Source organism: Poecilia reticulata, linkage group LG4 (assembly GCF_000633615.1).
Source record: "Poecilia reticulata strain Guanapo linkage group LG4, Guppy_female_1.0+MT, whole genome shotgun sequence".
NCBI classification, from domain to species: domain Eukaryota; kingdom Metazoa; phylum Chordata; class Actinopteri; order Cyprinodontiformes; family Poeciliidae; genus Poecilia; species Poecilia reticulata.
This window is the reverse complement of record NC_024334.1, coordinates 3,533,441-3,547,648: the sequence shown is the minus strand read 5'-3', so window position 1 is coordinate 3,547,648 and position 14,208 is coordinate 3,533,441. Positions and strand designations below refer to the sequence as shown.

Below are 14,208 nucleotides of genomic sequence, written 5' to 3'. Positions count from 1 at the left end.
GTTTTAACCAGAAACTCACCTGACAGATTCACACCTGCAGTTTCTGTTAACGTTGAATTAGGTTTTTATTATAGAAACTGATTCGGAAACATTTTCTTTTGCCTGATTTTGGTTACTTGTATGAATTATTGTCATTTTGGTCCATAAAATACAAATATTTCCACTTAACTTCACATTTTGGTCCGTCTGATGATGTAATTTTTAAATATTAAATGATTGATAATTTGATCAGTTACTCAATACTTCAATAGACTTTCTACCAAATATGTTTTTCCTCTTATTGAGTGATTTCTTKTATGGCTACTTTTTACTTTAATTTAGTAAAAATATGTTGAAGTAGTGCTAGTCTGACTTGAGGATAATGTTTGGCTACTCTGCCTGCCTCTGTACGGTAACCCTGAAGTGCAAACTATTTCAGTAATTCACTAAACAAAATGGAAGAGGTGGATTCCTGAAACATCCCTGACTGGATAATTCCAGTTTTGACTTGTGTTTAGTTGATGTGTTTGTGTTTTTTGTCTTGTATGGCTACTTTTTACTTTTACTTTAGTAAAAGTATGTTGAAGTAGTGCTACTCTTACTGGAGAATAATCTTTGGCTACTCTACTCGCCTCTGACCGTACGTAATATGATGTCCTGGTTTCCGGTGAGGGTTTTACCTTCGCCGTGGCCATGAAGAGGGTGAAGACGAGGATGAGGACGCTCTTGGACACTGGCAGCCAGTGAGACTCTTGCAGGGTGAACAGAATCGCTCCGTACAAGCTGGCYTTAGTCGGGCTGCCGAGAGCAAAGAAAAGCTGAGAAAATGTTTMATCAACCTACAAARATTTAAAGRTGAATTATTMTKCTTCCTTGAACAATCATACAACCGTACAAATTTGAAAAGCAGAAGTGGAGCCTCCTGCACAACCAACAAGGATGCAGCAACTGGTTTCTGGCAGGGTTTTAATAGTTTTCCGTTTTCCATTATTGTTTATTTTCATTTCATTTTGAATTTTTCTTTTTCTAATTGAGTTAGTTTAGTGTTTGCCATTTTGTAGAAGTTATTAGTTAAATATTTAGTTTTTATTAGTTATAGTGGTAGTTTTAGTTTTTTCAGACTTTGGTTCCGTTTTAGGTTCAGAAGTATTGTGATTATGTATAAAGTGACGGGAAAATGAATACGCAACAGAAGACATACATTTCCAAAATAAAAAGTATTCAGTTATTGTTGAACAACTAACTGGCTCTGGTGTTTTCTCCCAGCGGCCATTTTGCGGACCAGCATAAGCGCTGCCAGGAGGATTATGGAGTGCCATAATTTGACGTAACTCTTAAAATTTCACATCAGTTCGAGAAGCTAATAAACCGATTCATTCAATGAATAATGTTATTTATAATTCCAGTATGTTTTAGTTTAGCTTTATTTATTATTATTATCATTTTTATTTCAGTTTACGAAAACGTCTTCTCAATATCAGTTATCAATATTTCGCTGGTTTTAGTGAACTATAATAACCTCATTTTCTGGATAGTAAGTCATGAAGCTGACTTATGATTGGTCAGCTGTAAACCAGCTGACCAATCATTCTGGAGTTCCGCTTAGGTTGCTAGGCAACGGGGTTGCTAGGTAACGGCGCAGTGCCCTTCTATTTTTGAAACAATTTCCAGACACCAGAAATCATGAAGTTATTGCTACAGAAACAGTTGGGTAGTTTTTTTTTAAAGAAGTGGATGAGACTCAAATATGAAACAAAACTAATTTAGAAATGCTTATTGCATTTTTAAAGCGCAGTTTGAAGTGAATGAAAGCCATATTTATACGCCATTTAAAACTAAAGAGGCAGTAGAAGTTTCCACTCTCTCACTTACAATGACATGTTGAGGATCTCATTAGTCTCGGGCCTCCACACGCCGCGCAGCAGCTGCTCAAAATTGGAAATAAGAGCCACTCCAGACCCTGAAGGGATAAAAATAGCACGAAAAAAAAATGAGGACAAGAGAGAAAAAGGTCTGTTTTGTCCTCTTTATCATCAGCCTGGACAGCAGAGACGAGAGCAGATGAAATAAATACTTAACACTAGTTGTCGACAAGAAAGAGGACCGACGAGCATGGACGGCAAAAATCACAATAAAACAAACAGGCCACAGATAAAAACTATAAACATTTACTTTTATTACTACACTCTTAATCAATCACATTTTAAAATTTGTAGTTTTTCTGCTTTCATATAAAACCAACTGGAAAATATGTGGAAATGGTGAATTTAGTCAGGAAAGTGAAGAACTGTGACATCATGCTTCTGGTTTGTGACGTCATGATTCAGACTTGTGACGTCATGTGTCAGATTTGTGACGTCATGCTTCAGATTTGTGRTATCATGATTCAGATTTGTGACGTCATGCTTCAGGTTTGTGACATCATACGTCAGATTTGTGATGTCATGCTTCACATTTGTGATGTCATGCTTCAGATTTGTGACATCATGCTTCAGATTTGTGACGTCATGGTTCAGATTTGTGACGTCATGGTTCAGATTTGTGACGTCATGCTTCTGATTTGTGATGTCATGCTTCTGATTTGTGACATCATGCTTCAGATTTGTGACGTCATGCTTCAGATTTGTGACGTCATGCTTCAGATTTGTGGCATCATGCTTCAGATTTGGAGCCGTTACTGAAGCTAACTGTAGTGAAACTCTACATCACACAATCTGACGTTTATAAGGATTTTTCCTGTTGATTATGATGAATTTCCACATATAGCAAATGAAAATATGTAATTTCAAAAATATTACATCAGAGCAATAAAAATTAATAGTTTTTAACACAGAAATGTGAAAAATTTTATTTTCAAAAGGTACTTTAAATCTGGCATGTTTCAGCAGTAAATAACGTTTTAAATTTTGGCTTTTAGGCTTAAAAGGAGGAATAAATTAAACACTTTCCTAATTGAAATTCAAGCATTTTACTCGCATCCATTAAAAATGTACAAGTGATTGTTCATTTTTAGACTTCAGTTCAAAAATATTTAAACCGTAAACTATGAACTAATCCTGTTTTAATCTGGATCTAAAGAGGTGCTAAACTCTGAAAATGCAATTTAAACACAGTATGATCTGCTAAATTGCCTCTGACTGACCTTTGACGTATCCAACGACCACCATGATGAAGTAGCCGTGATGGTAGGCGTGGTGGGCGTGGTGGACGCCGGCGGCGATCTTACGGGTGCGGACGACCTCCTTCAGAGCCACCAGCACCAGCTTGACCGGCAGGAAGGCCACACACTTATAGAAGAGGTTCAGGGGGCAGTAAAAGATGAGGTACCTGTTCAGGTGTAACAGAGGAGAGTCACCAACTGAAAAACCAAATACCACCAAGGAGTTCTGGTCGAGTTTCTGGTGCGAATATCTTGGTTCACTTTAAATAAGATAAAACTAAGTGACAAGAACCTGCGGAGCTAACGAGACATTTCACGTTAAAGTGACACAATCTGCCAGTGGAATTAGAACTTTTTCATCAATATTAAGGAATTATTGACTTAAAACAAGATTCTCTATCTTGCTGAAAAGTTGCTTACAATTTAGTTTTGTTTTATTTCAAGTGTATCAAGATATTTACACCAGAAATTAAGATTTTGTTCTATTAACAATCTGAACTCTTTGAAAAACCTGTTCCCCTCCTTGCCTGTGGGGGCGCTGCGACAAGAACCACTGAAGGAAACGACATGAAAACCTCAGAATAAGACRCTGAGCGCTACTTTCTTCTYGAAATGGAAACAAAAACAATTTTAGTGKTTGTAGGATTTTTCTTTTGTCTKTGGTAAAAGAACACGTCATTTCTCYCAGYAGCGCTAGATTAGCATATTTGTTTTGGTTGTTTTTACCCAGAATGCCCTGCGCTGAAGACACTGAGGATAACTTCCTTCTTCAATGTAAACAAAAATGTAGTGGCATCAGATTTTAGGTGTAGCATTTCTCTTTTGTCCASGAGCCATTTCTCCYGCTAGCGCTAGTTTAGCATRTATGTTTTGATTACATTTACCCAGAATGCCCTGCGCTGTAGTCCACTTCCTGCTTTTGGAGCACTTGCATTCACATTATGCATTCAAACTGCATCAKAGTTCACTTCAACCAAACTRATACTGGAGTTTTTACGTGAACTAGAATTCACTTTTTTGGTCCAAATYAGAGAAATCGGTCCGGAGTTCAAATACAGCRGTTGGTGTGAATGCAGCCTTAAAAACCTGAATATTAATGGATAAATCTTATAAAMCATCATCTGTAGATGATGAGTGTGCTCTCACCAGACGGCCGAGGCCAGCAGGATGTGGCTGTTGTACTGGAAATAGTCGAGCGGGCTGCTCCCGAGCATGATGTCTGCCAGGATGTAGCTGCCGAAGCAGTACAGCATGGCGCAGAGCCAGGAGGCCACAGGACTCCTGCGAGACACCTCAACCGAGCCTGAGGAGGAAAACAATGCTTCACAACACTGAGAACAAATACGAAACTGGGTTTTAAAAACTCATTTTAACTAAGACRGCAAATAAACGGAGGGAGAAATGTGCAGGGATATAAAAGGTTTTACTTTGGCGACTCCTAGTGGTAACATGACAACATGACATGCTCACAGTCCAAACCAGTTCAACCCAAGAGGTTCCTGAACCTTTCAACTAGTGGTGACCTCTTGACCTCCGTAAAATATATGTAATTATTTCACTCTTTATTTCAAACACAAAGTGACATAATCACATTCATTTTTAAAACTATTTTTTTAATTACATTTTTTACCCTAATTTGATTATTTAAAAGGTATATTCAGTTATTAAATAGAAAATGTACTTTTTAAATATATTGAGCTGTCTAGTCATTCATTTGGTGTTTTTATATTTTGGCCTCCATAAACATCATGATGAAAATAAAAATAATTTTTGACCCACACATTCGGTGTCCTGTGCCCTCTCAGGTTATCCTGACCCTCACATTGAGAACCACTCATTAAATATATATATATGGCATTCAGTCTTAATAATTAGATATTAATAACTCAGTAATTAGTTCCTTTTTCTGCAGGTTTCACACATAAAAAATAAAGACAGCCGATGTTTACAAATAATTTTTTATTTTAAATTGCAGTGAAACGTTCTTGTCAGCATCCAACGGCCATATTGTTACTAAAAGAGCATAAACATGTTATCAGCGGCTTCCTGACGTCCCTGTGGGCCGAGTCTCTGYCGACACCCAGCCGCGTGTTTCACGTCACACMCTGATRAAGCRRKAAAGATCCTGGAATAAAATATCCTCCAGCTGAGAGTAAAATAAAGAATTAAAGCTGAAAACTAAGAGAATGTTTGGAAAAAATACAATAAAATGAACTCAAACTATCCTCAGAGACAAGCTGCTCCGTTTAAAAGACGGTTAGTTAGTTAGTTAGTTAGTTAGTTAGTTAGTTAGTTAGTTAGTTAGTTAGTTAGTTAGTTAGTTAGTTAGTTCGTTAGTTAGTTAGTTAGTTAGTTAGTTAGTTCGTTCGTTAGTTGGTTAGTTAGTTATCCCCCTCGACAAATATGTATACAAAGTTAACAAAACAAGTTTCCTAGTTTGTAGAAAATAGAAATAATTTATTTAATTCTAAATGAGCTAAAAGAATAAAAGTTTTTTCTGATTTAACTTCAGGCAGAGAGGAAAAAATGTTTAAGTTAGAAGTAAATATGATTTATTTTCTTACTTTTCTGATCTTTAAAGTTTTTAAATCTTACACTACAGAAACACAAAATCTTTTTATACACAAAAGATGAACTTAAAAAGTAATATTTCAGCAAAATATTGGAGGTTGTTTTCAATCGACAGTTCATTAATGTTAATAAAAAGCACCAGATTTAACACACGGCGCGTTGTTTTTATGTTTTAACTTGTTTTAAGGAGAGTATTTTTTGTTGCAGTGAATTTTTTTGTCATATTCTATTTGACCTGCGTTTGTTTTTATTGTCGCTGTAATGATCCTGTTTCAGCACCACGTAGATAAATAATAAAAGTTTCAACCATATGGAAAATTTTTTTCCCAAAATGGTTTCTGGTGTGGAATATAAAAACTAAACAACAGCTGATTTATACAAGACAACAGAAGGCAAAGTAAAACATGTAAAATTCATATTTAACACAAAAACAAAACTTGTTTTTATTGGTGTAGTTTATTGGCTGCACTGTAAAAACTGTCTTTGTTTCCCGAGGGTCAGATTATTATTACATTTCATTGAATTTAGTTTCAGTTCAGATTAATTGCAATATTTTCAATTGTTTATAACTTAATAATTAATGAATTTCTCAATTTTACTTTGTAAAATCACAAAGAGTTACAATCTGATGGTACAACATGTTTTCATTTACATCCCAATAAATAATCGATTATCCACGATTGATTTTACTGAAATGTAATTTACTGAAAGGTGAGAGCTGGAGCTAAGCTTGGAACTTTTTTTTGTTGTTGTCATAGCAACAGTCATGGCAGTTATATACGGAGTTACAAAGTTCCCAAAAGTGTGACGTCACATGACGTTTTTATGTGTTGGTAAAATCCATTAACTAACTGCTAAAATATTAGTAACTGTTTAGAAGTTAGATAATGCTGAACATCTTGTCATATCAGCTCCTCCAGGGTCTTCTGATTGTTTTTGTGATTTCTTTTGCAGTCAAAATTGTTGATTTTGTCATAGTAATTATAAATAATTGACAGAAATKTTGCTATATTTGTGCTCATCCCAATCATTAAGTTGAAAGCAAATGGGGCCACAAAAATGTTATATTTTTTTAAATACCATTTTTTCCAAACACATTTTCGGTACCTTTTTTATTATTATTTTAGCTGCTCAATAACAAACTGAACAATTGAAATGTCATTAAAATGAACAAAATATTTGTATTTATGTTGAAAAAGATTGTATGTCATTGTTGGATTGATTGTTTTCTTATATNTTAGTTAGTTAGTTAGTTAGTTAGTTAGTTAGTTAGTTAGTTAGTTAGTTAGTTAGTTAGTTAGTTGGTTAGTTAGTTAGTTAGTTAGTTATCCCCCTCGACAAATATGTATACAAAGTTAACAAAACAAGTTTCCTAGTTTGTAGAAAATAGAAATAATTTATTTAATTCTAAATGAGCTAAAAGAATAAAAGTTTTTTCTGATTTAACTTCAGGCAGAGAGGAAAAAACGTTTAAGTTAGAAGTAAAATTGATTTATTTTATTACTTTTCTGATCTTTAAAGTTTTTAAATCTTACACTACAGAAACACAAAATCTTTTTATACACAAAAGATGAACTTAAAAAGTAATATTTCAGCAAAATATTGGAGGTTGTTTTCAATCGACAGTTCATTAATGTTAATAAAAAGCACCAGATTTAACACACGGCGCGTTGTTTTTATGTTTTAACTTGTTTTAAGGAGAGTATTTTTTGTTGCAGTGAATTTTTTTGTCATATTCTATTTGACCTGCGTTTGTTTTTATTGTCGCTGTAATGATCCTGTTTCAGCACCACGTAGATAAATAATAAAAGTTTCAACCATATGGAAAATTTTTTTCCCAAAATGGTTTCTGGTGTGGAATATAAAAACTAAACAACAGCTGATTTATACAAGACAACAGAAGGCAAAGTAAAACATGTAAAATTCATATTTAACACAAAAACAAAACTTGTTTTTATTGGTGTAGTTTATTGGCTGCACTGTAAAAACTGTCTTTGTTTCCCGAGGGTCAGATTATTATTACATTTCATTGAATTTAGTTTCAGTTCAGATTAATTGCAATATTTTCAATTGTTTATAACTTAATAATTAATGAATTTCTCAATTTTACTTTGTAAAATCACAAAGAGTTACAATCTGATGGTACAACATGTTTTCATTTACATCCCAATAAATAATCGATTATCCACGATTGATTTTACTGAAATGTAATTTACTGAAAGGTGAGAGCTGGAGCTAAGCTTGGAACTTTTTTTTGTTGTTGTCATAGCAACAGTCATGGCAGTTATATACGGAGTTACAAAGTTCCCAAAAGTGTGACGTCACATGACGTTTTTATGTGTTGGTAAAATCCATTAACTAACTGCTAAAATATTAGTAACTGTTTAGAAGTTAGATAATGCTGAACATCTTGTCATATCAGCTCCTCCAGGGTCTTCTGATTGTTTTTGTGGTTTATTTTCCAGTCAAAATTGTTGATTTTGTCATAGTAATTATAAATAATTGACAGAAATKTTGCTATATTTGTGCTCATCCCAATCATTAAGTTGAAAGCAAATGGGGCCACAAAAATGTTATATTTTTTTAAATACCATTTTTTCCAAACACATTTTCGGTACCTTTTTTATTATTATTTTAGCTGCTCAATAACAAACTGAACAATTGAAATGTCATTAAAATGAACAAAATATTTGTATTTATGTTGAAAAAGATTGTATGTCATTGTTGGATTGATTGTTTTCTTATATRAAGTTTTGCTTTTGAGAAAAAGTGGGTCCAAAAAATTAATAAGGATGTAAAAAATCTTGTTAATAAAGGGGAAAATATTTTGTGTACCYAATATTTTTTTAAGTTGTTGAAAAAGGGACCATCTGCCTCAACCATCTATTGCCACAGACCAGATTAGCAGACCATCTGGGCCGCCCAAAACCCTCCAGAGGGCCACAAATGGCCCCCGAGCCACACTTTGGACACCCCTGGTATACCAAATAATGCTGTTTTGTAAAATAATATCAGACAGACAAATGTTTATTGGTAATTGCACCATGATTTTAATTAAATCTGAATGAACATGAACCTCTAGGAGGAACCACATCTTAAGTGGAATAACTTTATAATTWCGGYACGRATAATAATTATAGATTCGTTGGAGCGCMGACATTAAAGCTGAGCTGCAGGAGCAAATCTCCAGCAACAGGTGGGTGGGGGGGGTCATGGTCCGMCTGGTGCTCAGCGCGAGAGCAATCTGATCTTTGAAAATGCTGCCCTGCCTATAAATACATCCAGCATGACTTCCTCGCAACTGTTGGGCCTGACCTCTGACCTCTGACCCCGGTCTTCTCTTCCTTCAGCCTGAAAGACTCATTCATGATCTCGCACAYGCTGGGTTGGCATTTGACTGTCAAATTATCGGTATGAAAATGAGCTCAGGTTCTGGACAGAAAACAGCCGCATAAAATAAAAACTATTTAAATGACGTTTAAACCGACATCTACTCATGTTTTTTTTTTTTTTGACAGCATTTCTGTCCTCATAATATGTCAAAGTGAAACCTACATGTAGCTAGCTAACTCATTTTAAATTAATTAATGAAACAGGAAAGGGCATTAATTCACTGCAGTAGCTTTGTTTTGGAGCCACAGTTAGCTGGCTACACGTAGCATCTCTGTAGCTAACTCCAAAGATAGCTTAGCTTTCAGGAAGACAACTGTCAGTAGTGCTAACTGTAAACTAGCTAAAAACGTTTTAAGTCTGTAATTGTATGATTTTGCTCCTCAGTTTCAACATTAATTTCTTTATTATTTTACGCCTCCTGGCTTGTTAAGGAGAGTTTGAATTCTAGTTTTGTTTAAGATATATTTGCTGAAACTGCCACCATGTCCTGTTTGGTATGAGACAGAAAGTCTGTGGAGAGATGTAGCTCCTCTGCCTTCTCCCAGTGCTCCCAGTGCAAGGTAGAAACAGCCAATCAGAGCCAGGAGGCGGGTCTTAGCGCTGTCGATCACAATKTCCTTGTTCTCTTCTACTGCAGCTATTATAGCCTGTCATGAATGCTAAAGCTAGTTAGCATAGCCGAYAAACTGTTTTCCTGTGAYGGTAAAGTCTTTCTCTGCCGTTAACACGTTTAGCAGCTTGTAGACGGGGGTAATTGACAGCGCTAAGACCCGCCTCCTGACTCTGATTGGTTGGTTTTGGTGCATTTCTTCAGACRGCGATAGCAGCTCATGGAGTAAGTGGAAGAAACGTATCTTTTCACAGATTGACTGTCTCATATTTTACTGTCACAACATGGTGACAGTTTTAACAAATATGTTAAAAAAAACAACAACAAAAGTTAAATACTGCAGCAGCTTTAACTGTCATGATGACATTCATGTAAACATAAGTGTGACAGGAACAGAGAATATTTTGCAGCTTTTATTGATTATTTGGTGTTATAAAAGCTTTGTAAAAATTCAAATGGACTTAAATTTTACCTTAAAAAACAAAACCGAAACACAGAGGAAACCTTTCCCCACAGGACTAAATGATAAGGCATCATGCAAACTGAGCAAGCTGCTCTGAACAGAGGCTAAAATCAACTGCTCTGCATGTTTCTATTAGTATGAAATGTTCCAGTAAACCAMAATAAAGCAGACAATGTCAGGACTTTCACTGCGATTTAGTGGAGAGGAAACTCTGAGGCCTGAAAAAGTGCAACACGGGGTCTTCAGAGGCGCTGACTCCGTCTATTTCWGGCTCTTCTATTTATTGCTGGCATGCACAGGCCTTCTCTTCTCTCAGGTTTCATCCTTCTGCAGACTTTCTTGCTCAAATAAGCCGAATCGTGGAGAAAACCAACCCGGTTTAACTCGGTCTGCAGAGTTCAGCTGCAGCTGCAGTTTATGTAACAGGTCACGCTTTAAAAGGAAAGGTTACAATGTGACTCTGTACTAAAATAACTGAGTGAATTCATTTAAATTACTCCGAAATGCAGCATTCAGACACATTTCTGCGTGTTGTTGTGTATTAATAAGTGAAAACACTCACCTGGCTCGTACTTGAGGTAGAGGATGGAAACGATGTAATAGGCGACATCAAACACCGGAAACATTCCCATTTTGGAAAAAGCCTGGGCGAAATCGCCCAAATTCAGAACCGCGAGTACGTTTTCCATGTTGCCAAGTGAAAAATCCCTTTTATTTCCTTGTCTTTTGTTGTTATTTTTTTTTTAATTCCGACCTCGCAGTCTGGATGAGAAGCCCGCCGAGCCTCCACCAAGCCCCCCAGTCTCGAAAGTAACGCCTGCGACACTCAAGCGCTCCTATTAATACCCGGAACATCCACAGGCTCTGCGCCGCATCCTCATCCTCCTTTACGCGCCTCCATCCCGCAGCTGCTCCGCTCTCCAGGTGACCGGGAGGTTTTCAGGAAGACGGAAAACTGGGTCGTTTAAAGGGTTAAACCCATAACAAAACACAGAGACACGTGGCCGAGCTTAATATGGACGAAGGTTTTATTCAGTAGGGCAAAAAATAATCTGGAAAAAAAATCCTAAATCCGGATCAGATGATTATCGCGTCACCCGCCATTAATAGATCTAGAATAATCCAAACCGTCGGTGTTTGTTATTCCGGAAGATGATAATCTAGTCAAAGGCACAGGAACAGTAAATAAAATTAATCCATTACATTTGATATTATCTTCAAATTAATTCATTTTGGTCGCTTATTTTTTWAATTTTTTTTAGGAAAAAGAAAATAGCAGTAATATTTACTCTCCACTGGAGGGCGACAAAACATTTCTTGTTTCTACAGAGGCCGAAAAGTGACTAAATTAAAGTGTAAATTTAACGCATAATTTAAAGAAAATTTGGAATACATATATTAATTAGATAATTTGTTTAATTATAATGTTTCAGCTCCTACTAAATAATTAAATGTGAAAATATTTCAATAAAATTAGCACTTATTGTGTTGTGCTAAAAGTATACTATTTTATGTCTTATTTTACTTATTATTCTGTTTACTTGTGTATTTCTGCTTTTTTATTAAGCAGTTATTTTATATAGTTGTAGTTTTTCAGTTCTGTTATATCAAGATGCAAAAGTACTACAATTTGTCACCTCAATGTCATTTATTGATAATTATTACCTTTTAATAATTAAATATAAGCACAATAAAAGCTTAAATATGTATACATTTTGCATCTTCCTTGCATTGTAACAATTTTTGCATTTTATCTGTAGCTGAAAACAGAAACCACATAATAAAAGATTATAAAATGTGAGAGAAAAAAATTATAAATCATTATTTTATTATACCGTTCAAATAATGTAGATAATGATTTAAAAATGGGTTTTGATTCAGCTTGACAACATAATTTCTTGAGGATAAAATAGTCTAGTTAAGATGCTGAAAATTAATCCATCTAACGCAGTGTGACGTCATTCACAGCCCATTCTCCTGTATTTTGTCCCTACAGCATGTCTTAAAGGTATGAGTTGACGTTTTTTGCTTTGTTTCATCTGCTTCAGTCTTTACACTGACGACAGATGACACTCAACGTATCCAACTCAGATTACTGGAGGTATACCTCCCGTTTTTTGCAACTTTTTGCGAATCGTAAAACACCTGCGCCTTACAATCTGAATCCAGGGCAAAAAAACCACTACCCGTCGTAATGACGTTCTAAAATCTTATTGGTTACGTTCCCGCGTACGTCAAGAAACCAGGAAGTAAGGTGTTTCTGTGATGTGGAGAAAATGCTAGGGGATCTGTTAATATTCGGGTAATTTATAAATGTTTTTACTTTTGGTTTACAAAGCAGAAAAGTTTCCAACGATTAACTTGTTTTGAGTGTGTTGCTGTTTTCCGGTTTAGCGGGAAAACATCGATGAATGTCGTGAGACGTTACTGCCAGGCAGCAGCTAACGCTGGCATTAGCTTTCTGGTTAACAACAACATTCCTCTCTGTTCTCTTTAGGACGCTGCTGGTCAATGCAGGAGCTGTGCTGAATTTCAAGCTGTTCGTATTGCCACCACTTCAACTACGTTAAAGCTAATTTAACAGCCGGTTAGCTTCAGGCTAGCAGCTGATGGTTTGTTTGTTTGTTTTTCTCAGAAAGAGGAAGGAGTCCCATGGATTTGCAGATGAGTCCGGAGCTCCAACAACAGGTCTGCGTAAGAGGAAGTTAGGAACCTTTAGGTTTTTACTAATAATGTTTATTTACTGAAGAATCGTTTTATGTAATCTGGACATTTCTGCGTCTGCTGCCTGCTAACAGGTGACAACATCAGAGAGTTCCTCCTCAGCCTGCGGTACTTCCGGATCTTCATCGCTCTCTGGAACGTCTTCATGATGTTTTGCATGATTCTGTGAGTAAATATCTGCGTGTTTGTTTCTGGACTTTACAGCTGACGGGTTAATGTTACGGGCTGCACAGTGGCGCAGTTGGTAGAGCTGTTGCCTTGCAGCAAGAAGGTTCTGAGTTCGATTCCCGGCCTGGGGTCTTTCTGCATGGAGTTTGCCATGTTCTCCCTGTGCATGGTGGGTTTTCTCCGGGTACTCCGGTTTCCTCCCACAGTCCAAAAACATGACTGTCAGGTTAATTGGCCTCTCCAAATTGCCCCTAGGTGTGAGTGTGTGTGTGCATGGTTGTGTGTCCTGTGTGTCTCTGTGTTGCCCTACAACAGACTGGTGACCTGTCCAGGGTGACCCCTCTTCTCGCCCGAAACGTTGGCTGGAGATGGATGGATGGGTTAATGTTACTGAGTTCATTTTTACTGCTGCAAAACCAAAAAATAAAGGATATTTACCCAACAAAAGGGTCGATATTATTTTCTTAGCGAGGCGCTGATACTATAATGATGGTTTGATGTAAACAAGAAAAAGAAACAAATTCACTTTAAAGTTAAGCATTTTCATTTTACTTGAGCTAAATCACTTCTAAATAAAACGTTGTTATAATTTTATAACTGAAGGCCGTCTCTCTTGTTCTAAAAGTGACACAAAATAAAAACTAAGAGTTGTTTGCTTTATTTTTCTGTACAAATTTAAAAAGTCCCTGTTTTGTGTCAGGATGTGCATTTTAAATGGCTGCTTGTCTTTTACTGCCAAAATTTATTCACAATTGTATGACAGCAAAAATGTTTACAAAACATTTTTTTCTTGTATTCAGATTCCAAACTGTAATTTGAATAAACATGTATTTGAAATTAGGCTTATGCAAATTAGGTATAGTTTCCTTTAAAGCGAACCAAGAAATGGTACCGAAGAGCTTTCAGTATAATTTAATTAATGGTAAACATTAATTAATGTTTAATGCCAGCCAATGTGGTTGGCTGGCTAGAACCAGCCAACCACATTGGCTGGTTCTAGGTGACTTCACAAGATTGCTTAACAAGGGGTTAACATGTCCTAACTCAGTGGTTCTTAACCTGGTTCAGTCGAACCCCAGGGGTTCGGCGGAGCCTCTGCCGCGGAGGTAAAGACTCACTTGTGTAAAGTCGTGATGACGC

The 14,208-nt window shown here is 36.2% G+C and overlaps 2 protein-coding genes across 2 annotated transcripts in view; one reads left to right on the top strand and one right to left on the bottom strand.

Moving 5' to 3' along the window:
• Nucleotides 1-410: 410 nt before the first annotated feature.
• Nucleotides 411-11,215, bottom strand: tmem38a (transmembrane protein 38A). The gene is made up of 5 exons (XM_008406319.2): nt 10,739-11,215; nt 4,286-4,442; nt 3,122-3,306; nt 1,852-1,939; nt 411-777 (listed from the first exon to the last, which is right to left on the bottom strand). Exons 1-5 carry the CDS (start codon nt 10,863-10,865, stop codon nt 426-428), a joined length of 909 nt encoding a protein of 302 aa, XP_008404541.1. The 5' UTR covers nt 10,866-11,215; the 3' UTR covers nt 411-425.
• A 1,164-nt stretch (nt 11,216-12,379) lies between these two features.
• smim7 (small integral membrane protein 7) overlaps nt 12,380-14,208 on the top strand; it is a 3,622-nt gene continuing 1,793 nt past the window's right edge. The window contains exons 1-4 of the mRNA XM_008406318.2: nt 12,380-12,478; nt 12,674-12,715; nt 12,812-12,864; nt 12,975-13,065. Coding sequence (XP_008404540.1) covers nt 12,453-12,478; nt 12,674-12,715; nt 12,812-12,864; nt 12,975-13,065 — 212 coding nt within the window. The 5' untranslated portion in view covers nt 12,380-12,452. The remainder of the gene's footprint in view (nt 12,479-12,673; nt 12,716-12,811; nt 12,865-12,974; nt 13,066-14,208) is intronic.